Source organism: Canis lupus, chromosome 4 (genome assembly GCF_011100685.1).
Source record: "Canis lupus familiaris isolate Mischka breed German Shepherd chromosome 4, alternate assembly UU_Cfam_GSD_1.0, whole genome shotgun sequence".
Taxonomy (NCBI): Eukaryota; Metazoa; Chordata; class Mammalia; order Carnivora; family Canidae; genus Canis; species Canis lupus.
In genome coordinates, this window is record NC_049225.1 from 88,151,585 (window position 1) to 88,174,913 (window position 23,329).

Here is a 23,329-nt window from a genome sequence, read left to right on the forward strand (position 1 = left end):
AGCCCCCAGACCAGACAGTGGGTCTGGTTATAGCCCAAGTCTAAGAATAGTCACGCCAACTTCTCATTAATATGGTCTAGAATTAATAGATCATCTGTATCATCCCAGGGAAGGGGAGGAAGACGTCCTCTAATCCCGAAAGAGCAGCTTAAAAGCAACCACGGTTTGCAATAAATAAGAATGGGGTGCGATAGCCCTTTAGGACCCCACGATGCCCATCTAGGAAAGGAAGATTGAGGCAGTCCCAGGGAGTCAGGCGCTGACGTTGACAGCACCCTGCGATTTGGGCAACTGGGCCTTCACAGCCTACCCCCACCTCTGGGATCGCCAGCAACGCGTTTCAATGAAATCGTAGGTTCCTGCTTGGACCAGACACAGGACTTCTAGTTGTGGGTTTTACTGACTCTGCGAAAGCAAAGGAGAGCCGCAGCGTGTCAGCCACGCTCACAGGCCCAGCTGACAGACCTCCGGAGGGCAGGCGGCAGGGCGTCCGAGCGTCCCTTGTGCAGGAAGGGCAGAGCTCCTCCTGTGGCTTTAAGTTCCTCCGTTGCAAGGCCATAAGCCCGTTACGTACCCTGCCCAGCTCAGAAATGGAAGCCGACGTCATCAGCTTTCTCCGCTTCTTGGAGGCCTGTTTGCTGGGACGCCCTCTGAGGTCCGGCCCCCCGACTAGTGCCTGACGTGTCCCCGAGAGCCGCTGTGTCTTTCCCGTCAGTATCACCAGGGCTGTTTTAAGCGATATTGCCACCTTTGGGGAGTCCTCTCTCAGGTCCACACATGAGAAAGTAAAAGCTGCCTGTTTAGTGGCAGTAGAGGACTTGGGTTCCGGGAAGTCAGCTTTGCAGGTGAACGTGTGCACGGACGGGCGCTTTCTGCAATTCACAGTCCTTGAGCGGAGGGTGTTGATCATCCCACCCAGTGGTACTGCACTCAGGGTCCACAGACCCTCCGTTTTCCCCGGCCGTGTCGAGGCTGGGCACCGCCCAGAAGACATCCCGAGCAGCCCGAGTTCATTCTGTGAAGGGCTCGGCCCTCCTGGGGACCCCTGTGCCCGCTGTGCCGTTGGTCTGCGTCACGTGAAAACCCTCCATTCTTGAGCCACGATTCACTAAAAGAATGTTGACTTGAGGGGCGCCCGGGCGGGGGCTCAGTCGGTTGGCCATCTGCCTTCAGCTCAGGCCACGAGCCCCACGTCGGGGCTCAGCACAGAGTCTGTGCCTCCCTCCGCCCCTCCCCCTGCTCATGCCCTCTCTGTCTCCCTCTCAAATAAATAAAACCTTAAAAAAAAAAAAAGAATGTTAACTTCATTTGCTCTTGTGATTCTTTCTTTTTAAATTTCATTTATTTATTTATGAGACACACAGAGACAGAGACAGAGAGAGAGGCAGAGACCCAGGCAGAGGGAGAAGTAGGCTCCATGCAAGGAGCCCGATGTGGGACTCGATCCCGGGACCCCGGGGTCATGCCCTGGGCTGAAGGCGGCGCCAAACCACTGAGCCCCCCGGGCTGCCCTGCTCTTGTGATTCTGAAGAGCTGGCTCCAACCAGAATTCAGAGTTGGTTCCCTCCTGGCCTTGCGGGGTTTCTATTCATTTTTTATTTTTTTATTTTTTAAAGATTTTACTTATTTATTCATGAGAGACACAGAGAGAGAGAGAGGCAGAGACACAGGCAGAAGGAGAAGCAGGCTCCATGCAGGGAGCCCGACGTGGGATTCGATCCCGGGTCTCCAGGATCACGCCCTGGGCCAAAGGCAGGCGCTAAACCGCTGTGCCACCCAGGGATCCCGGGGTTTCTATTCAAAGTGAACTTCGTTTCTACGGGCACCCACCATATACCCAGCGTCTGAGGTGTCTGGGCCTATGATACGTGGAGGGGTCACTGACCAGGCTGGACCTCGATAGTTTGTTCCAGACGATACAGATCAGAAGGTACAAGGCCTTTCTTGACTATAACATGAGGAACAATGGCATGCATCTTTCTTTAAAAACAATCCGTTTTTGTAGAACCCAACCTCCTGAGGATCCATTTTTTCCCATTTCTTAAAACTGCATTGCGGTCACACGAGCTAGAAAATAAAGAGAAGAACGTGCACCACAGATTCGGTTCTGATGAAAATAGAGAAAGCACAGACTGTCTTTCCAGGCCGTGATTAAAGGCGACCTCTATGTCTGCGTCTCTCTCATTGCGGGTTGGTTCAAAATAGTTTTTGTGTCGTTGGTGGTAACAGGTGATTTTCCTCCGCCGTCTGGCTCCACGGGTTCCGTCGGGGCTGTGGCCACTCCCTGAGGGCTCATTACCTTCATGGCTCTCACCTGAGGTTGTGAGCTCCCAAGCAGGTCGGGATGCAATGTCCGGCACCACTTAATTGATCTCCTTAGCTGGGTGGAGACAACCCTGGAATGTGCAGGCCCAGGTGCGTGCTGTTTCACAGTCGTTCTGTCCCCGTGGTTCTGGAAAGTTCTCCCGTAGGAACGGTAAGTGATTGAGCTTGCTCGAAGAGCTCTCCGTCCCGCCAAAGGATCTTAGCAAGTCTGCCTCACAAACCTACGTTATCAAGTGCAAGCAGAAAATGGAATAATGATAAAAAAGGACATGGAATCATGATCAGTGGTGCAAATCCAGTCAGCAGTGACCCGGAGTGAGACGTGTAAGGGGCGCGGAGGATGTGCGCAGGCTGCGAGCACACACGTCACTTTGCCGTGACGTCTGATGCAGTGAAGAGGATGTCCTGGAAGTGGCGGGAATGTGGGCCGAGCGGGTGATCTCCAGTGTGCGTGCGTGGCCGGTAGCCACACCTGATGCCACCGGTTCTCTTGCCCGAAGCTCCGGCTCTGGGCAGAGAGGAGCACCTGTCGCAGGTGCACATGGAGGAGGTTGGAGCACATGGGGGGCATCTCCCCGGCACCACGAGGTTCCCCCCAGGTTGTTCACATCTCATTTATTTGCACCGAATTGCATGTCATGAGAGGAATGCTCATTTTTAAAAAGAAGGGTTCCTGAGCAGATCGATAGTGTGAATGAAAGTGAAGTCTCGGAGGAGCTCTTTAAGTGATGATTGGTGGGGGAGACTCTTTAAATCTTTCTAAAAGATTCGGAAAAATACACAAGGCTGTTGTGCAAGGACTGTTTGCTAGAAATTCAGAGGCAGCTCCTTCGCAGTTTGTTTGCCGGATTCCTGTGGCTGTTACCGCACATGAAGACACGGGGATGTGCGTGCCTGTGCGAACCCTCTCGAACTGGACAGGTTTGTTTTTTTTTTTTTAAAGATCTTATTTATTTATTCATGAGAGACACAGAGGGAGAGAGGCAGAGACACAGGCAGAGGGAGAAGCAGGCTCCACGCAGGGAGCCCAGTGTGGGACTCGATCCCAGGTCCCCAGGATTAGGCCCTGGGCTGAAGGCAGGTGTCCCACCACTGAGCCACCCGGGCTGCCCTCAGACAGGTTTTATGCTTGTGTTTTCCTAGAGAAGCTATGGGTAGGAGAGGTGGCCTCTTTGGGGCTTGTCCTCACTGCCTGCTGTCAGCCCCTGCCCCCCCACCCCTAGGCGATGACGCGGCTCATGCACCAGAGCCACCTCCACCTTCTCTTGCACATCCCTTTGCTTCACAGATGTTCTTTCCAGATCCTGCAGCACGTCAGGAAGGTGACCTCCACCGCCCTCTTTATTTCTTTTCTTAAGGATTTAGAGAGAGCACAAGTGGGGAAAGAGGCGGGTGGGGGGAGCAGCAGACCGCCCCATGAGCAGGGAGCCCGTGCAGGGCTTGATCCCAGGACCCCGCGATCAGGACCTGAGCTGACCTCGAGTCCCACGCCTAGCCGACTGCGCGCCGGGCGGCCCAGCCTCGCCCTGGTTGGGCCCTGCACACCTGCTGCCCGGGCCCTGCGCCGTGCGGATGGACTGTGCGGCCCGCGCTGCTCACCCGTAGCTTCTCATCGGAACCTGCTTTGGGGGGAGCGGATGGCAGGTGCAGCAACCGTTCAGACGTCGTGGCGAGCTTGCTTTTCCCACAGCTGCGGAGGATGATCCGCTTGCTAAGGGCCTGTTCCCCGCCTGAGGCCCTGATGTCACCGGGGGCCAGCTCGTCCGTGAGCGTGGCGGTGGTGCGGCCTGTTAGCGGCCTGGGGCGGGCGTGTGGCCTGTAGCCAGCGGCCCACGCTTGAGGGAGCGTCCCAGTGACGCCCCTGGGGGTTGCCACGTGGCGGGGTGTGCGCTGGGCCGCGGGGCCGGCACGGACCCTCCCGGCAGGTGGGTTTTCCTGGGCCTCATGGTGGGAGCGGCCGGCGGGAACCTGGTCATTCGGGGGTTCGGCCTGTGTGTGCGGATTCAGGCCCCGCGCCCGGGCACAGAATCAGGGGCCGCGCTGCGGGTGACCATGGTCGCGTGCAGGAAGGAAGCTCTGGGTTGTCACAGGGACGTCGGTGTCCTGTGCCTGGGCCAGAGCCGAAGGGCACGGGGGGACGTGTAGTCTAGACTGCGGCCTCTGTGCTTCTGGGTGGGGTCTGTGGGTGTCGTCGCCGCCACAGGAGGGCCGACCTCCGAATCCTCAAACTTGCCTGCTAGTCACAATTTCCGGTTCCCCCGAGGAACGCTTCTGGACTTCCAGCCGGCCTCCGTCCCATAGGGATGAAAAGACCAGGCCCTTCTTCCGTTGGGGGTCAGGACGGCAGCGATCTTTGTGGTCAGGGCTGGAAGGCGACTCACCTCCCGCCTGTCGCTAGTGGGTGCTTGTTCCACGCTGCTCGTGGGACTCGAGTGCTTCGTGCCCGGGCCGCGGGGTCGACTGTTGAAAAGTTGGCACGAGGGACGCCTGGGTGGCTCAGCGGTTGGGCATCTGCCTTCGGCTCAGGGCGTGATCCTGTGGTCCCAGGGTTCGAGTCCCGCATATGGCCTCTCTGCATTGAGCCAACTACTCCCTCTGCTTCTGTCTCTGCCTCTGTGTATCTCATGAATAAGTAAAATCTTTAAAAAGAAAAAAAAAGAAAAGTTGGCACGAGACTGAGAACGCTGAGAACTACACGTCCCACGGGCGCATGTCCACAGACACCAGGATGGCGCAGGAAGGGATCCCCATGGAGAAGTCAAACATTGGGTCCTAAGTCTTGCCAGAAGGAATTTTACTCAAAATACTGATTTTCAGTTTAGAATGTTTCTTGGAATTAATGGGACCTATTTATCATAATTGCCCAATTATGAAGGCAGTTCAACTCTCCATTTGCAAGGAAGAAAGTTGGAGCTATTCCATATATATGAAAGTTGGTCTCCAAATTTTTAGAACTTTTTTTTTTTAAGATTTTATGTATTTATTCATGAGAGACAGGCAGAGACACAGGCAGAGGGAGAAGCAGGCTCCATGCAGGGAGCCCGATGCGGGACTGGATCCCGGGACCCTGGGGGTCATGCCGTGAGCCAAAGGTCACTCAACCACTGAGCCCCCCCAGATGTCCCTGTTTAGGGCTTTTTATCTGTTATTTTGCAGATGTTTATATGTCTGAGGGAATACATGGTGATTATCGCTGATTTGCGACGTCCAGAAACACTTGGATAAGTCAACAAGAATCCTGCAGGTGCCCCTAAATAACCACTAAGCCCCTCAGATGTTTCAGCCTTGAAGGCTCTTCCCGCTGCACGGACTCCGAGCCCCTGCTCCCGGGTCGCGCTCCTGAGCGCCCAGCACCGAGCCTCCCGCCAACGCCTCTAGGAGTCTAGTGGGTCGGCGGCCCTACAGGCCTGAACTCAGTAGTTGGCGGTGGCAGCCCCAAGAGACTGAGGAGGTGCCGAGGCTGCCAGCGGCGGCTCCCGCCACCCCGCCTTCCCTTGGGTGACCCGGAGGTGGCTCGGTCCCTGCCTGGCAGGTGCGGCGCTGACGGGGCAGGTGCACAGGCGCGGGGCTGCGAGCCGGGCCTGGTTGGCACCGCGTGGAGCAGCCGGGGCACAGAGGATGCCAGGCCGCCTGCCTCACTCGCGATCCCCTCCCCTGGAACCCGAGCTGCCCTGTGGGAGGTTTACACCCGCGGTGGGGGGGCACCTGTGGCTTCCACAGCCTCCCTGCCGCTGCACTGCGTGTCCCCGCCCCGGGAGCCCCCGTGAGCCCCTGCCCCGGAGCCCTTGCCCCGGGAGCCCCTCCGTGTGCCCCTGCCCCAAGAGCCCCCTGTGCGCCCTTGCCCCGGGAGCCCTCCTGCGCCCTGGAGCTGCCCCACCCCCACCCACCCCTGCCCCGGGAGCCCCTCTCCACCCCCACCACGCGCCCCTGCCCGGGAGCCCGGTGCCTGAAGCACATTCTCTACTCGGTGCCGGTTTATGGACGTGAACGGGAGGGCCGCGGTACAGAGAGGCTACTAGCGCTCTGCCAAGATTCATTTATCCCGCATCATATTTCCTGGTGCTCAAAGACTCTGGGCGAGAGGGACGAGGCCGGCTGCTAGCACGAGCTCTTACTGAATCACCATCTATTTTTAAAGAGCACGGGAGAGTCACATTTCCAGTCTTCCAGAACCCCCTGCGGAGCATACCGTGTGCTGCCTTCTGAAGCTCGCTGCCTTCACACTTCATCTCTGTGGCCGCTGAACTGGACAGAGACAAATTGGACTTTCAATATAAAATTCAGACATTTTTTATTGATATGTTTTGCAAAGAGAGAAGGTACACAATAGTTTTCTTAGGATGTTATGTACTTATTTCTGAGAGACACAGAGAGAGAGGCAGGCTCCCTGCTGGTGACACCGGGCGTCGTTTTCAACCTCGGGGTCCCTCGGATGGCTTGGTCCTGGCCTCGGTCCTGGCCCCGGGTGGAGGCCGGTGCGCTGTGGCCTCGACGGGACGGGTCCCCAGCTCCAGGCTGGCTTCTCTCTGCAGGCTCGGCTCCCGCACGCTCCCCTGCGTCTCCAGCTGCCGTAGCTTCGGTTGGGACCTTGAGTTCTGTGCCCCAGCCCAGGCGGGCCCTGGTGCAGCGAGCTGCCCTCCCTGGGCTGCGGCCTGCACACCGCAGACGACGGGCCCACCGACGCTCCATCTGCCCGGATAAACATCCTTCCTGGCCCAGGATCTTGAAAATCGTTGTTCTGTGTATTCGTCTGCGTTCATGTGTTCGTTCTTTCAGTCTTCCTCTCTCTGTCCCCCCTCTCCCTCCCCCACTCCGTTCCTTCCCATCTTGTTGTTTCCGATGGAGGGCAGATGAATCCCTGATGTATCATCTTCCCTGACGCCGGTTCACCTCTTGTCTCTGTTTTTGAGTCAGGAGCTCTAGCGGCTTCTCCCAGGTGACTCCTTGCAGTGACTCTCTGGGTAAGAAACACCTGCCTCCCAGTCACTTGGGACCGTCACTGAAAGGGCCGGGTGCTGGGCCTTCCCGCCGGCCTCCCCTGTCGGAGTCTGTGGGGTGAGGCCCAGAAGGCTGCAGTTCGAGCACCGGGCGGGGGGTTCACACACACTCGATTCGGGAACGGCCCAACGGGCTGGTTTGGCCAGGTCACCAATGTGTGCACTTAATGGTATTCTAACGGGTAAGGACGCAGGAAGGAGGGAGGTTGGTTTCCAAGCCCACGTGGGAGCCTCGGCTCCCTTCTGTGATAAAGTGAGGCTGCTTGTCTGAGGAACCATCTTCCTCATTTTTATTCCCCTCCGACTGTCACCGGCAGGTGAAACCTCACCTTCTGCAGCTCCTGACAAGGGAATAACTGCTGACCCTGACCATGCAGAGGGTCCCTTGCTAAAAGTCTGTCCCTTAGCTTTTGTTAAGAAGAAGATGGTAACTGAATGGGATCTGCAAGGCCTTAGTTCTGGTGGCTTTTTCTCGAAAGCACCGCACGTGTGCAATCCCGGGGGGAGCCCTTCGGAGAGCCGGGGGGGAGGGGCCGGGAGTCGTGAGCTTGAACTGCATTCACCAGGAGTGTGAGAAGGCGGTGATAACGCTGGGTGGGTCGTGAGGGAGCGACTCTTAACTGGCCCTTACCTGTGGCTGGAGTGCACCGAGGCTCCCTCCTTCGTGAGGGCGAGGGACAGACAAAGCTGGAGCAAAGCCGGGTGCGGGGTAGGGTGGGGACGAGGGACCACAGAACCTCCCCGGAAAACGCACGTTCTCTCTGAGACTGAAGAGGAAGGACATGAACCCTGGAACATTACACTGAAGCCGTCGGGGATTTTCGCCGTCGGACGAGCTTCCATCGTAGAAGACTTACACTCAGACGTCCCGTAAGCCTCCTCTTACATTAGTTGGGCCTCACGGTGCGTGCTGATCCGCGCCAGCGATGCTGGGAGGACGCCACACGCCGTGAGAAAGGCCGGTTTCCCCAGCATCGTGCGGTGTTCACAGGGATCCCGTCTCTGGTTATGCGTTCTCCAGACGGGCCCTCCAGGAAGGCCGAGAGGCCCCCAGCGAGCAGCGCCGTGGCTGTGTGCACGTCACCTGTGCTAAAACCTCAGCCAGCCACGAGGCAGACCTTAGTTTGCGCCGAGTATTCAGATGCTGTGGGCGCAGCCTTTTTTCCTGGGAAGGGTGGGTCCTCATGATGCCACGTTGGTGTTGGTCAGTCACACCTCACTGCTCCCGGCTCTGGAAAGGAGAAGGAACATGGAGCGTTCTTTCTTGTCATAAATTATCTAAAGTCTCATCAAAGGAGCTCATTGGATTTATCCATTCTTTGAAGAGGGCGCGTGTGTTAGACAACAGGATGACTGGAAACCAGGAGTCTTGGCCTCAGGTCTATGAACAAACTTGGGTTTCACTTTCTTCATCTACAAAATAAGACTGAAAAGTTGGTATCAAATGTCGTATTTTATTCCAAAGTCCACAACTGTATTAGATACTATTCAGTTATGTATGCTGCGTGACTCTGTAATGGTAGACTGTATACAGTGGAAGACTGGAGAGCTGTATGTTCTAGGGGGACTCAGAATTAACTCGCTGGACAGGTTAAAATGATCATGAAGCTCCCAGAGAGTGACTCTTCTGTTTCGTGTTTTGATTTTTGATTTTTAAGATTTATTTATTTATTTTAGAGAGAGGCGAGCACATGCAAGAGCATGGGGGGGAGGAGGGAGAGAGAGAATCTCAGGCAGACTCACTCCGAGTGAGACGCTCAACACGGGGCTCGAACTCCCGACCCTGAGTTCACCACCTGAGCTGAAACCAAGAATTTGATGCTTAACCAACTACACCACCCAGATGCCCTGGATCCACGTTTCATTTAAAGAGGTGTAGAGTGGGCTCTCTGCTTTGCTTTAGACTCAGACTTCTTCATATTTCCACTAAATTTATTCAGCACAATGTATGCATTTTTTTCTCAAAAACATTTACTATTCTTTTTAAACATTTGCTATTCTTTCCAAATCTCATTTGGTTAGATATTTTCATGTTCTACACAATGGATTCCTCGTTTCTGTTTGTGGTTGTGACAATAATTCAAATATCAATTAGAATTACTTAAGGTTATGGTGTTAGTATAAGTAACCATAGAAGTTATTGTCCTAAGATACTGTCACATAAGGCTTCTTCTGAAGGGGAGGAATTTAGTATAAATAAGAACGTCCTTGTATGACATGGGAAATATTCACAAGGTGAATATCCTCTTGTTTCTTCTTCCCACCAAGTGGTGGTGTCTGTAGACAGAGAGGGACTGTGCTACAGGTATTCAGTTTGTGCTGGTTTGAAATAACAACAGTAAACACACTGGGTATAATATGAGACACAAAGGGGGAACTTGATGACTTTTTATTGAATAAATGAATAAGGATGGATAGATACTGAGGTTTCTTCATAGCCACTTAATCCCACTATGAAAATAGGTGGTCCTTCAATGTAAAACAAACGTTTTGGTTAATTCATTGTGATATGTATTAAGCACCTTAAATTGTATGAAGACTTCACCATGACGTTATAATTTAGGCAATTTTAGATGATTTAGTATTAGACTAGGCTCCTTGCTGATTTTAGGGCATTTACTTACTAGAATAGTGAAGTATGTATACAAATATGTATAAGTTCTGAGATAGGAATCCTAAAGGTAGTATTAGGACAAGGTTTCAGCATCTCTATATGGTATAACTTATTTTAAAAACTGTGTTTCATGGTTTAGCTCTCAGAAATACTGTTTGCTTCACAAATAAACTGAGGCAAAAAACTTAACATTTGTATATAGAACGTGAAGTGAGATAGACTCATTGAGAATGTTATTTATTAAATGAAAAGCATGATCATACATGTATCATAACAAATTTTTATTTTTATTTTTTTAAACTAAAAATTTATTCATTCATGAGACACAGAGAGAGAGAGGCAGAGACACAGGCAGAGGGAGAAGCAGGCTCCATGAGGAGAGCCCAATGTGAGACTCGATCCCAGGACCCCGGGGCCATGCCATGGGCAGATGTTCAACTGCTGAGCCACCCAGGCGTCCCAGGAATTTTTATTTTTTATTTAATTGATTTTTAAAAAAGATTTTATTAATTCGAGAGAGGCTGAGAGAATGTGTGGGGAGGGGCAGAAGGAGAAGCGGACTCCCTGCTGAGCAGGGAGCCCCAAGCGGGGCTGAATCCCAGGACCCTGGAATCCTGATTGAGCCGAAAGCAGACGCTCAACCGCCCGAGCTACTGAGGCAGCCCTCAGATGTTTAAATAAAGGCCATATGTGCGTATCCGTGTGTAGCTTTAAGAACAGTAGTAAGTCGGTTTGCACGTGTCCGTCATCTAAGTCAAGAGCTAGAACGTGACCAGGACTCAGGAGGCTCCCATAGGCCTCGCTGGTCACATTCCCTACATACCCCCACCCCACCCCTGTCCTGGAGCTTGGTGGTGGTGGTTGGTTTGTTGATGTTGCTTTTTTTGAAATCATTTCCTTGCCTAAACAGTTTGTCGGCTTAGCATGACTTTGAGCTTCATGTAAATGAAGTCATAGTGTCCGTACTCTGTGATCTTTGTCTTTCGGTATTTTGATTCTGAGGGTCACATACAGTCACGGAGTTCATTCATTTCCCCTGCCATTTCATCTTTCATGGCCTGGACACAACTCACTTTATCTGTTCATTGTCCTCTTGAAAATACTCCTAAATTTGTTTCAAAATATGAAATGTTCATTCATTCCATTTGAATCGCTGAGAGAATGATAAAGCATTCCATAGGAAGTTTTTCATTGATTTGTTAGAATTGCATTTGCCAGACTGTTCAACCAAATCCTTAAATATACTATTAAATATGCAGAGAGAGCAGACATTAAAGTCCGTATTTATGTCCACTGTATGGCCCCAGTAAATGAACAGTGGCCTAGCCTAGTCAATTTGCAGTAAGTCCTCAGGAAGGAGGCCACAGGGCTCCCGGGTGGCTCCGTTAGTGAAGTGTCTGCCTTCGGCTCAGGTCATGCTCTCAGGGTCCTGGGATCGAGCTGCATGTGGGGCGCCCCGCTCAGCAGGGAACCCGCTTCTCCTTCTCCCTCTGCCCCTCTCCCCACTTATGCGCACGCTCTTTCTCTCAAATACATTTTTTTAAAGGCTACACTTTAATGATCGTATTATTTCCTTTGCTCCCCTGCGGTTTTCAGCCTCCTGTACAAAATCTTTTCCCATTAAGCAGACATACTGGCGAGATTTTGTTACAGAGAGTGGCTTCTATCCATGCACTTAGTGTTTCCTCTGGTAGGTCTGCAGTCGTTCATAAGGTAGGCAAAAGCTAGTGCTAAATTTGGTCGCCAATGGAAACTGGCTTGCTCAGCGATTCAAGAGAGGGGTAGAGTTCATGGGTACATAAACCACTGTCCGACAGCTAAGCGTCCCCAAAAGTTCATTTCTTAGGATACTCATTCACAAGTGTCTACCTCATGGGATTGCATCTACCTGGAGAACTGGTAGGCCAGTGACTCGGCGAGAGCATTTGACTCTGATAGAATAAAGAGGAAGGAACATGAAATTGTTGTTTTTCCCTTTTTTAATGCTATTGGATTCACTTAAATGTAACTTAAAATTGTATTTAAAAAGGGTATTTAATTATCTAATCTACAAATTGCCTTAGTGTTCAAAGTATATTAGAAAGAAATAGGGGCGCCTGGGTGGCAGAGTCGGTTAAGCATCTGACTTGGTTCGGCCCGTGTTGTGATCTTAGAGTCATGGGATTGAGCCCCACGACGGGCGCTCTGCTCAGTGTGGAGTCGGCCTGCGTTCTCTCTCTCCCCACCCCCACGCTCTCTCAAATAAATCAATTGAAATTTGTAGATTACTTCATTAAATTTCCTTTTTAAATATAATTTTAAGTTATAGTTAAATCTTAAAAAAAAAAAAATTCGAACCACGTGTACATAGTCTCTGGGGAGTTGAGCATCTAGGGGTCAAGGTAGCTTTGATTTGTTTTAGGACTACTGGATTTGAATCCAGAGATCATCTCACTCTGATTCCCTTGCAGTTGCAGCTCACTAATGTGAGCTGACAGTTCACTAATAATCTTTGTCTTGTACTGGCAACGTTCATTTATTGCCTTATCCTTAGCTCTATGGCAGTGCCTTCCACATACCACTTATCTATGAAATGAATGGATTTGAGGGCCCTTGACAGAGCTTGTTTCAACTGGTATATTCTGTTGATGAGTTAGTATTGCAAGAGTGGGCTGAACTTGCTGTGATGGTGATTTTAGGGAATGCCCTGTGTCTGCATGTCTTCTTCCTGGAGAGGCTGTTACTGGTTTTAGCTTACTGAGGTTCCTGTGGGAAAATGAGGGCAGGGGCCCAGAGCACATGCCTGACCCACGTATCACATTCAGTGCATTCTATGATGACGGTTGGGAGAGGATCCATTAGAAAAATACGAGGAACTTTGAGACCCTGTTGAGTTTAACAAATAGTTTTCTATTGAGCTAATGGACCATAATGTATATTGAGAAGCATTGCTGTTGATGATGATGACGATTAGAAGATCGGCACCGAGATTCCTCTAAAAGCACTGTGGCTTCCCTATCCTTGAGGTTTCCAACGTTCCTAACAAGTGCCCCCAGGCCCCTATGATTAGGTCCCATCCTACCTTCCAGGCTTTATGCAGCCTTCCTCTTCTGGCCGACTCTGTCCCTGTGGAGCCACATGTGGGGCTCGATTCAGTAGCGCCGGTAGCTCCTTCTGGCCCCAGGCCCTCTGCACATGTTGTACATTGTTCTATGTGGAACTCTTTCAAGCCCTGTGATAGACTGCTGCTAATCCAGAGTTCATCATAAAAGGGGCTTCTTCAGAGATCTCTCAAAGCCCCCACCCTATACTTCACCGTCGTCGTAATGGGGGATTTGTGTAAGAAATTGTTTAGCTTGAATCTCTTCTCTTGGCATATGAGCTTCATTGGGCAGATACCTGGCTTGTTCAATTCTCAGGGCTTTTCCAGAGAGCGTGACCAGTAGCAGGTGCTCAATAAATATTTGCTGAAACAACGAATGTTGAATGAATCATAAAAGGCAGCTAAAATTTCTTGTTTTCTTTTTGTCTCTTTAGCTGGGAAGTTGTCAATTCCAAACCAGATGAAAGACCCAGGTTCAGCCACTGTATTGCAGAATCATGGATGAATTTCAGCCTATTTCTGCAAGAAATGTCTCTTTTTAAACAGCAGAGCCCGGGCAAGGCAAGTTTTCCAGCATGGGAGGATTACTGTGTGTGCTTTAGAACGTGCAATAAATTGGAAACCAATGAGTTAACCTAGTTTATCAGCTTATAAGGGTTCTCCAATACTAGATATAAAATACTAGGAACACTTGCCATAAAAGCTGATATTAGCAAAATTCAGAAATATGAGTGTGTTAGCATTAGAAAATCCTCAAACTTCTTTTTTAAAGTTGTCTTCTGTTTTATACATGTTTATCTAACTCATTAACAAAAATGGTGATTGGTCTTATCAGCCAGACTTAGGAGAAAAAATTACTAAGAATTTCAGTTTAAAAACAGACATGTAAATGTAGAGAGCAAACTGGTGGTTGCCAGAGAGAAGAGGGGCAGAGCAATGGGCAAAACTGGCAACAGGGGTTAAGAAGTACAAGCTTCCAGTCATGGAAGTCACCGTTATGTCATACACCTGAAAGTCATGTGATAGGTCAACTGTACTTCAGTTTAAAAAAATAAATAAGTCATTGGGATGTAAGGTCCAACTTAGGGAATGTCATCCATAGTATTGTAGTAAGTACAGAGATGACAGATGGGAACTAGATTTGTCATCATCCATAATGTGTGTAAATGTCAGGCTGCTGTGGGGTACACCCGAAACTCCTATAACAATGTATGTCAATTATAATCCAATAGAAAAAAGAATTTCAGTTTATATCATTTAGGCCGGTTCTGCAGTCGAAGGGAGAGGAGACAGAGTCCTTCTGAGGGTGCCTTTGGAGATAATGGAGTCTTTCAGTCTAGAAAGTAGAGATTCCTATATGATTTATTTAAGAAAGAAAACCTTTGGCAAAGATCCTCACAGTCTTTATATAACTGGAACGAGTGTTTTCCCAGTTAAAATGAAAACCCCTGAGGAGAAGGATCAAATGTGGTTTGGGAGGGATTGCACGGTGCACATCCTTGGAGGACTTGGTGTGCAGAGGCAGCTACAGCTGTGATCGTGAGAACATGGGTTTAAGGGCAGAGCCAGCAACGGACGCTTCCCCTTCCAGTATTGTTGGGTTCAAGATTCTTGAACCTCCGCCTGCAGTTGGAAGGAAGAGCCTAGGAATATCGACATTTAAAATCCCTCTGGTTGTACCATGTACATGTGTCTCTTAACTTCAGTAGTATTGAAAAATAAAACTATGCTTGGGCACATTTTGAGCATTATTAAAGGGGCAACGTTGCATATGTATGGATTTTTTTAAAAAAATCACTGAAGTTAATTCTTAGACTAGATATCCATATGGTGGAGAGGGAGAGTTGCATTTTTGATGCCTATTTTACTGAAATGATCAAAACACATTTTTAGGAGATTCTGAATTTAAAACTTCTGCATTGGATTGCATTAATGTACTCCAGGTCGACTGGCTTAAGGTGATGATGTTACAAATTTAGTGGATAGTATGGAAATCTCTTTGTGAAACTGAATTCTGGACGTTGTAATGCTTTCCTAGACTTATTCTTTCAATGCTTATGGTCTTTCCTCTTCCATTTTGCTATTAGAATTGCATATTCGTCAAGGGCCTCTGCTTTTTCAGAAACAGCTCTTAACTTTGTTCCATAAGTTCATCTGTTCTCCTTTTGATCAGTTAACTTATTAATCCTGTGCCAAAGAATGGAAAACCAAAGTTAATCTGATGGTGTTAATCAGTTACTGATCAGAGTTATATTTTTTTTTTATTTTTTTACTTTTTATTTACTTATGATAGGCACACAGTGAGAGAGAGAGGCAGAGACACAGGCAGAGGGAGAAGCAGGCTCCATGCACCGGGAGCCCGACGTGGGATTCGATCCTGAATCTTCAGGATCGCGCCCTGGGCCAAAGGCAGGCGCCAAACCGCTGCGCCACCCAGGGATCCCTGATCAGAGTTATATATTCTTTTTTCATATGTCTTTTTGAAATTCCCTTAAGGAATAAGGAATTCTCTTTACTTGCCGATTTAATACCATCATATAAAGATAAATCAAAAGAAGAAGGATAGTTTAAGACTGGGGTGTGGAAAACAAGTGAAGGCTTTATGGGAGATTTTTTTGTCATGATGTTTAAATTTGTTGAAACAACCAAGATTTTTTTTTTTTTTTTTTTTTTTTTTTTGGTCACAACTGGCAGTAGGAAAATATGCACATTTCACTTTGGGAATTTCATTTCATTTCCAGTTGCTTTCTAAGTGACCTAGAAGTGGGATCAATTTGAGGGATGGATGTGGTTAGGAAGGAGGATAGTAATGGCCAGTGGATTCATCCTAACAGCTTATCAGCTATGCAGATTGCTGTTATATTCATACAAATGCCTCAGATTTTTGCTTTGCTGTGTTTATGAATCTTGATGGGTTTATAGAATTACTTTGAACTTGCAGGTTATTTACCAGGCTGCATTATTTTCAGCAACTGATCCTGAGTAAAAAAAGTTTCTGGGGACATATGACGCTTCAGTTCTCTTGCATCTGGCAGTCATACAGCCACAGGCATGATTAATGGGAGATGTTCTCTGTGCCAGAAATTAGCTTCTGGAACCTTAAAATGATTTTTCATTAAGTGTTAAAGTGGGCTGAGGCCAGCTGAACACAGCAGCCATTAGGACCAAGTACAAAAGAACACTGTTTGAAAAACATTTACCGTAACGTGATAGATCACATATAGACAAAACTTGTGTATCCTGTGCTCAAAAATGTCTTGGGGTTGTAACTGTCACATGTTGTTTCTATTATTTCTAGTTTTGTCTCCTGGTCTGCAGTGTGTGCACATTTTTTACAATCTTGGGAAGTTACATTCCTGGAGTTATACTCAGCTATCTGCTGTGTAAGTATAGTAGAACATTTGGCTAATTTATGTGATGCATATGGTATTGCTTAATGGTCCACAGGACCTTCCGTAGTTTGGAAGAGGAGGGATGAGTTCTTGGTTATAAAACACATTGGTCATCCTTTAATTTCCTGCTGTACAAAGTTTCTCCTTTTCCTAGAGACATGTTTGTATTTTCAAGTTGGAGGAACAGCTGCCAAAAGGCAGGGTGGGTTGGTTATAAGTGTTTTGATTTGATTTTAAATTACGGCAGGAGAACTATAAGTAAGCTATACTTCCCACCCCCACAAACACACTAATACTTTTGCCCTCGTGTGTGTTCTGTGGCTCAAAAAATAATTAAAACTATAATGTGATATCACTGCACTCCCACCAGGATGGCTAAAATTAAGAAATACGGACCATATCAAGTATTAGCAAGGATACAGGGCAACTGGAAATTCCCACATACCGTTGGTAGGTAGGTAGGTAGAATGGTGTAAACACTTTGGATAACAGTTGGGCAGTTTCTTAAAAACGATCGATGACCCGCCTATCCCATGGCTAGTATCTATTTACCCAAGAGAAATGAAAGTATACATCTACACAAACACTTGCATGCAAATGTTCACAGCACCTTTATCTGCAGTAGCCAAACCCAGAACACAATCCATATGTGCACCCATAAATGTACCAGGAAACAAACTCTAGTATATCCATCCATACAGTGACTGCTCAGCACTAAAGAATTGGCGTATGCAACAATCCGGATCAATCTCCAAATAATTAGATCGAGTGGGAAAAGCCAGGTAAAGAAGAGTATAGAGCGTATGATTCCATCTATACATAATTCAGACTCCTCTTGAACCAATGGCAAAGCACACCCATGGTTGCCTAGGGATGAGGTGGGTCGGGGCAGGGGAAGGCAAGAGAGAGATGAATGGGAAGATGGGGAACCTCTCGGGGGTGAGGGCTATGTTCACTACCTTCATTGTGGTAATGGTTTCTTAGTTCTTTGCACATGTCAAAACTTATGAAATTGTAATACTTTAAACGTGTGCAGTTTATTGTATGTCAAATACAGCTCCAAAGTGCCATTCAAAAAAGTACAGCGGGCCAGCTTCTCCTGAAAAACCTGGTCTGCTGCTGCCACCCTGAGGATGGGATGAGACTCAACTAAGGCTCCCATTTCCCTGTGTTTCTGAACACCAGCTTTTAAAATGTACCTATTCTTCCTTGGTTTCTAGTGATATTTGAGTTTGCAGCTCCTATTTAAAAAGCAAATGGGCACCTTTTCTAACAACACCAAAGGAGTAAACAGTAGGGAATACAACGCATTCGCTCTGTCGGTCTTCACTTTACTATTCCCGATGCCTAGCTCCCGTGGCAGATGATCAAAGCGAAAACCCATTCTCCCGGGTGGAACTCACGTAGAGTATCAGCCCTTGATCTGCCTTGTTGGGGAAGTAAAGGAGGAGAGAGCCAGGGAGAGGCCGGCACAGGCCAGGCATTATTCACAGGGTTTGCATTCGCCTCATTTATTCCTCACGAAACCCCGGATATCATAGGATCATCCCAATATTCCTGGTGAGAGGCTAAGAGAGAATAACTTTCCTCTAGTGAAGAGGCTTATTCGACAAACAAGTAGAGTGCGGATTTTAACCCAGGACTGTTGTCAAGCAAGTGTGTAATCTTTGTGTGAGTGTTGACGGGAAAGCATGAAAGGGAGAAAGTTGATTTGGTGGCAGGTCTTTAAAAACAATGACTGGAAGCAGTGCTCTAGCTACGGGAGGAAGAATAGAAATTAGGAACTTATTTCACAGAGGCACCTCTCTAAGAAAGAACTTGTATTTGTCAGTAAGGGAACGGAAATATTTTTTGTGAAATACTCAGAGGCAGCCTTTTGAAAGGAAGGTCCTCTTACCCACACTCCTCCCTTCTTATTTTTGCAGTGCTGTGTGCATTTTTGTGTCCACTGTTTAAGTGTAATGATATCGGACAAAAAATATACAGCAAAATCAAGTCAGTTCTGCTGAAGCTAGACTTTGGAATTGGAGAATATATTAATCAGAAGAAACGTAAGAGATCTGGTAGGTAAAGTTTGAATTTTAAATTCCACGCGTGGAAGGAGACGTCAGCTGGCTCTTTATTATGAAATCACCTTGAATATATCTCAAGGTGATTTTAGGCTTTTATTACATATATAGACACTAATCCCCTGAAAGTAATGTAGCCTTTGCCTATTTAGGATTTTATGCTTTTCTCAAACATATAAGAAATTGACTTTTTAATCCAAATTGTCGGGGGAAGGAGAAAAGGATTCAATAATTTTATACTTGATATCTATGATTTTCTTTGTCTCACTTGTTTTATTTTGGGGTGGACTATTGCAAAAAAAAAAAAAAACACGAGGCTAAGAGTGTGGGAGCCACATAAGAGGGGATTAAGAGAACAGGGGAAGGAAAAGGAAACAGAGGACAAGCCAAAGTGATCATTTTTCAGTATTTAACTTGGCCTATGACCTTATAGATTCTCACACTATAGCAAGATCAGAATGGCCTGGAGGGATTATTAAGGCATAGAATTCTGGGCCCCAGAGTTTCTGATTCAGTTGGTGTAGGGTAGGGGGTAGGACCTGAGAATTTGCGTTTCTAAAAAGTTCCTATCAGCGGTGCTGATGCTGCTGGTTCCGGGCCCACGCTACTAGAATCAGTGATATGGACCATTTCCCTTGGAAATCAAACGTTTGCAGATATGTGTGGCATTTAGTTAAATGGAAGCACTGGACAGTGTGAGGAATGTGGGGTCAGGATATCACAGTATAATGGATAAAACACACTGTGTCTAAGCTGGCCAGGAAACTGAAAGGCCTCTACATTTTTTTCTCAACAGAAGCAGATAAAGAAAAAAGTCACAAAGATGACAGTGAATTAGACCTTTCAGCTCTTTGTCCTAAGGTATTTTTTGTTTCGTTTTCAATTCGTTCCTGTGTGGTTTGACTATAAACTTACTTTCATGTCCTAAAGCTGAGTGATTTTTCCTAATGGACTCCTCCTGCTTCTCGAAGGTGATTGAACAGTTTCAAAAAAAAAAAAAAAACAGTTTTGGGGGCATTTATATGGAGCCTGCAAAGGATTTCTGTTAGAAGTTTCAAATGTGCCTCTGCTCTCTCCGTCTCACCACAGATCAGCCTCACGGTTGCCGCCAAAGAGCTGTCTGTGTCGGACACAGACGTATCCGAGGTCTCCTGGACTGACAATGGGACCTTCAACCTTTCGGAAGGATACACTCCACAGACAGACACTTCTGATGGTATGCTCACCTTCCCGCTTACTCTTATTTGTGTTCTTAGGAGTACACGTCAGCTGCTGAATGGAGCAACAAAATCTGGTATATCCATGCCGCGGAATACCACTTGGCTCTAAAAACAAAGTACTGATACATGCCATGACCCGGATGAACCTTGAAAACACTGTGCTAAGTGAAGGAAGCCAAACACAAGTCCACATACTGTATAAGTCCATTTATATGAACACGTGGAATAGGCAAATCCACGTGGGACGGAGGGTAGGTTAGTGGCTGCTAGGGGCTTGGGGGAAGACGAATGGTGAGTGGTAATGAGCGTGGGTTTTTTGTAATGATGAGAATGTTCTGGAAGTAGGTAGTGGCGATGGTTGCCCCAAAGCTTTGTGAATATAGTAAATATATTAAAAACCACTGAATGATAAAGGGCAAATTTTATGGTAGATGAATCATATCTGAAAGGCTATTACTTTTTTAAAAGTATGAGAAAAAGATGTAAGGCAGTCCATATCCAAATCTGCCTTTACTTGGAAAACAAATAAGTAGCTGACAGTGAAAACAATGTCTGAAGTGTCTGGTGGCAAATGTCTATTGTTCATGGCAACGGTGGACAGGATGGGGGAAAGAGAGGCACTCATCCCATATATCCAGGGCTAGTCCTCGTTAAAGAGGATTGAAGTGTGGAGGACAGGTTCCCCAAATCCAAAGCTAACTCCACTCATGTTTTTCTTCAAAGTTGGCTTTTAAAAAAGATTTATTTTTTTAATAATTAGGATAAACATAATTTGAAATAGCAATCTTGTGTAGTAACAACTTTTGCTAGTCTCATTGGATTATTTCAAGTCATTTTAGCCATATACTGAAAATATGAGCTTATAATGGAAGATTATGAATTGTTTTATGTGTGTTTTTACAAGCAAGGACATACGTTCTTCTAGAGGAAGGAGGGAGGCTGTACAATGTTTGAAATAAAACAGGCTTGGAGATTGGGACACCCAAGTGTAGTCTTGCTTTTGTCCTTAGCTAATTGTATGGCCTTGAACAGGTGACATAATTTCTGTGGACCTGTGTCCTCACCTTTAAAATGTATTAGAACATTCACGGAGCAACCTAGTGGCTCAGTTGGCAGAGCATGTGACTCCTGATCATGGGGTTGTGAGTTCAAGCCCCACATTGGGCTTAGAGCCTACTTTAAAAAAAAAAGCACTCAAACTGTACAAGCCCTACATTATCAGGATAAGGATAATAAGCCCTTTGTTCGTAAGCATCCTATCTCAGACTTAGACAACAAAAGGGGCATCAATAATCCAACCCACTTAGAAAGTATTAATTAAATTGAAGAGTTCAAGTCACTGTTTTAAAGAGTTAACTGTTGTACTGAAAGATTTTCTATGGAAAGTGAATAACAATGAAATCAGTCTGCCTGCTAACCTGTCATTGCCTTTAAATGTCCCAAATCTTAAAGTGTTCCTGTATGTATTCTGGACACAAATCTGGTAAACGGGGCATAGTTATTTTCAGCGATATTTATAGGAAGCCAAGTGCTTCTATGAGCTCTTAAGTTGAATGTGGAACAGAAGGAGCAATATTTTCTTTCTTTTTTTTTTATGACAGGCAAAGCATTTTATGCACGTGCAAAATATATCTAAAACAAGTTACTTTTTTACAGAACAGTGGTAGTTTCTAACATTTTTTTATGAATTTATTTTTTATTGGTGTTCAATTTGCCAACATATAGAATAACACCCAGTGCTCATCCCATCAAGTGCCCCACTCAGTGAATATTTTCTTTTAATTCCTTGCATTAAACAAACATAGGTTACAGATGCTAAGACATTGCCCTCCATGGAGGAAAATGCTGAGACAGGATAATACCGTTTGTTATACCAGAACCCATGAAAACCTCCAACTGAAATATTTTTAAACTTTTTGATCATACATATCCACACTGGCTTCCAGCTAATACCCTCCCTGGGCCAGGATGAAAGTTTTGTTTACAATGAACATTTAAACCTATTATATATAGGTTTATACACACACACACACACACACACACACACACACACACACACTGGAATATTACTCAGCCATAAAAAGAATGAAATCTTGCCATTTGCAATGATGTGGATGAAGCTAGAAAGTATTATGCTGATTACCATATGATTTCATCCATCTGTGGAATTTAAGAAGCAAAAAAAAAATGAGCAAAGGGGAAGAAAGAGAGAGGGAGACCAAGAAACAGACTCTTGAACAGAGAATAGACCCACGGTTTCCAGAGGGGAGGTGGTGGGGCTGGGTGAACTAGGCGACGGGGTGAAGGAGGGCGCGTGTGATGAGCTCGGGGTGTTGTCTGCAAGCGCTGAATCACTAGAGTGAACACCTGAGGCTAACACTCTGTTAACTCACTGGAATTTAAATACAAACTTAGAAAAACTTCAGTCAAGCCTCAAGCTAACGTTAGACAGGTTGGATGTTAAGTCATCACATACCCTGTTTTGTGCTTAAGAGGAAAACTAAAGCCGTAGCGGGGACGTGGGGTCCTGGTGTCCTTGTAGAGAGACGGTGTCCCGCATTCGAAAGGGGTCCAGCCTGTGGCGAAGCTGATTTGCTGGGAGGCCAGTGGCCGCCAAGCCTGCCTAGAGGGTTCCGATTACAATCAGAGTTCCTTTCAGACAGTTCTTTTGTTTCAAATTCATCATGGTGCTCAAGCATGAACTTGTGTGATACATTCCACAGATCTCGATCGACCCAGCGAAGAAGTTTTCTCTCGAGACCTTTCCGATTTTCCATCTGTAGAAAATGGCATGGGAACAAATGATGAAGATGAATTCAGCCTTGGCTTGCCCACTGAGCAAAGGAGAAGAAAGGAGCAGCTGGACAGCGGTGTGAGAACGAGCAGAGAGAGGCAGTCGGCGGCTGGTCTCAGCCTTCCTCTGAGCAGTGACCAAACCTTTCACCTGATGCGCAACCTGGCTGGGGACGCCATCACGGCCGCAGTGACAGCTGCCATCAAGGAGCAGTTAGAGGGCGCGCAGCAAGCACTCTCTCAGGCTGCCCCCAGCCCAGGAGACGACACAGACACTGAAGAAGGTGATGACTTTGAACTACTTGACCAGTCAGAGCTTGATCAAATTGAGAGTGAGTTGGGACTCTCACAAGACCAAGAAGCAGAAGCACAGCAAAATAAGAAGTCTTCGGGCTTCCTTTCAAATCTACTCGGAGGCCATTAGTCTGGGAATCAACTTGTTCAACACAGCACAGAGAAAACTACCAAAAAAATTTGAAACAAGCAAAAAAAAAAAAAAAAAAAAAGAAAAAAGAAAAAAAATTTTTTTGAACTGTGAGCTTTACTGATTACTTCAGATTTTTTTCTTATTTTTCCTTCTGCAGTGAATTGATTGGATATATATCAGCTGATACTGATATTTCCTATAGTTATTTTTATGTAATAAGCATGGAAATGAACTTTATATACATACATATATATATATATACATACTGTGGTGTCAGACATGAATATTAGAGGTTGTTTTTAAAGGAAAAACACCAAATTATTGGGATCCTCTTATAAGTACTCCTTATTTTTTCTTTACAATTAATTTTTCAAGCATGCAAACAGTTTATTGTAACTCACTGAAATATT

The 23,329-nt window shown here is 46.9% G+C and overlaps 1 protein-coding gene across 1 annotated transcript in view; it reads left to right on the top strand.

Annotated features, from left to right (window-relative positions):
• Positions 1-22,916, top strand: part of RETREG1 (reticulophagy regulator 1) — a 115,056-nt gene extending 92,140 nt beyond the window's left edge. The window contains 6 exon segments of the mRNA NM_001314111.1: positions 13,453-13,579; positions 16,317-16,401; positions 18,336-18,473; positions 19,276-19,340; positions 19,569-19,695; positions 22,423-22,916. Of these exon segments, the coding sequence (NP_001301040.1) occupies positions 13,453-13,579; positions 16,317-16,401; positions 18,336-18,473; positions 19,276-19,340; positions 19,569-19,695; positions 22,423-22,916 (1,036 nt within the window).
• The last annotated feature ends 413 nt before the right edge of the window (positions 22,917-23,329 follow it).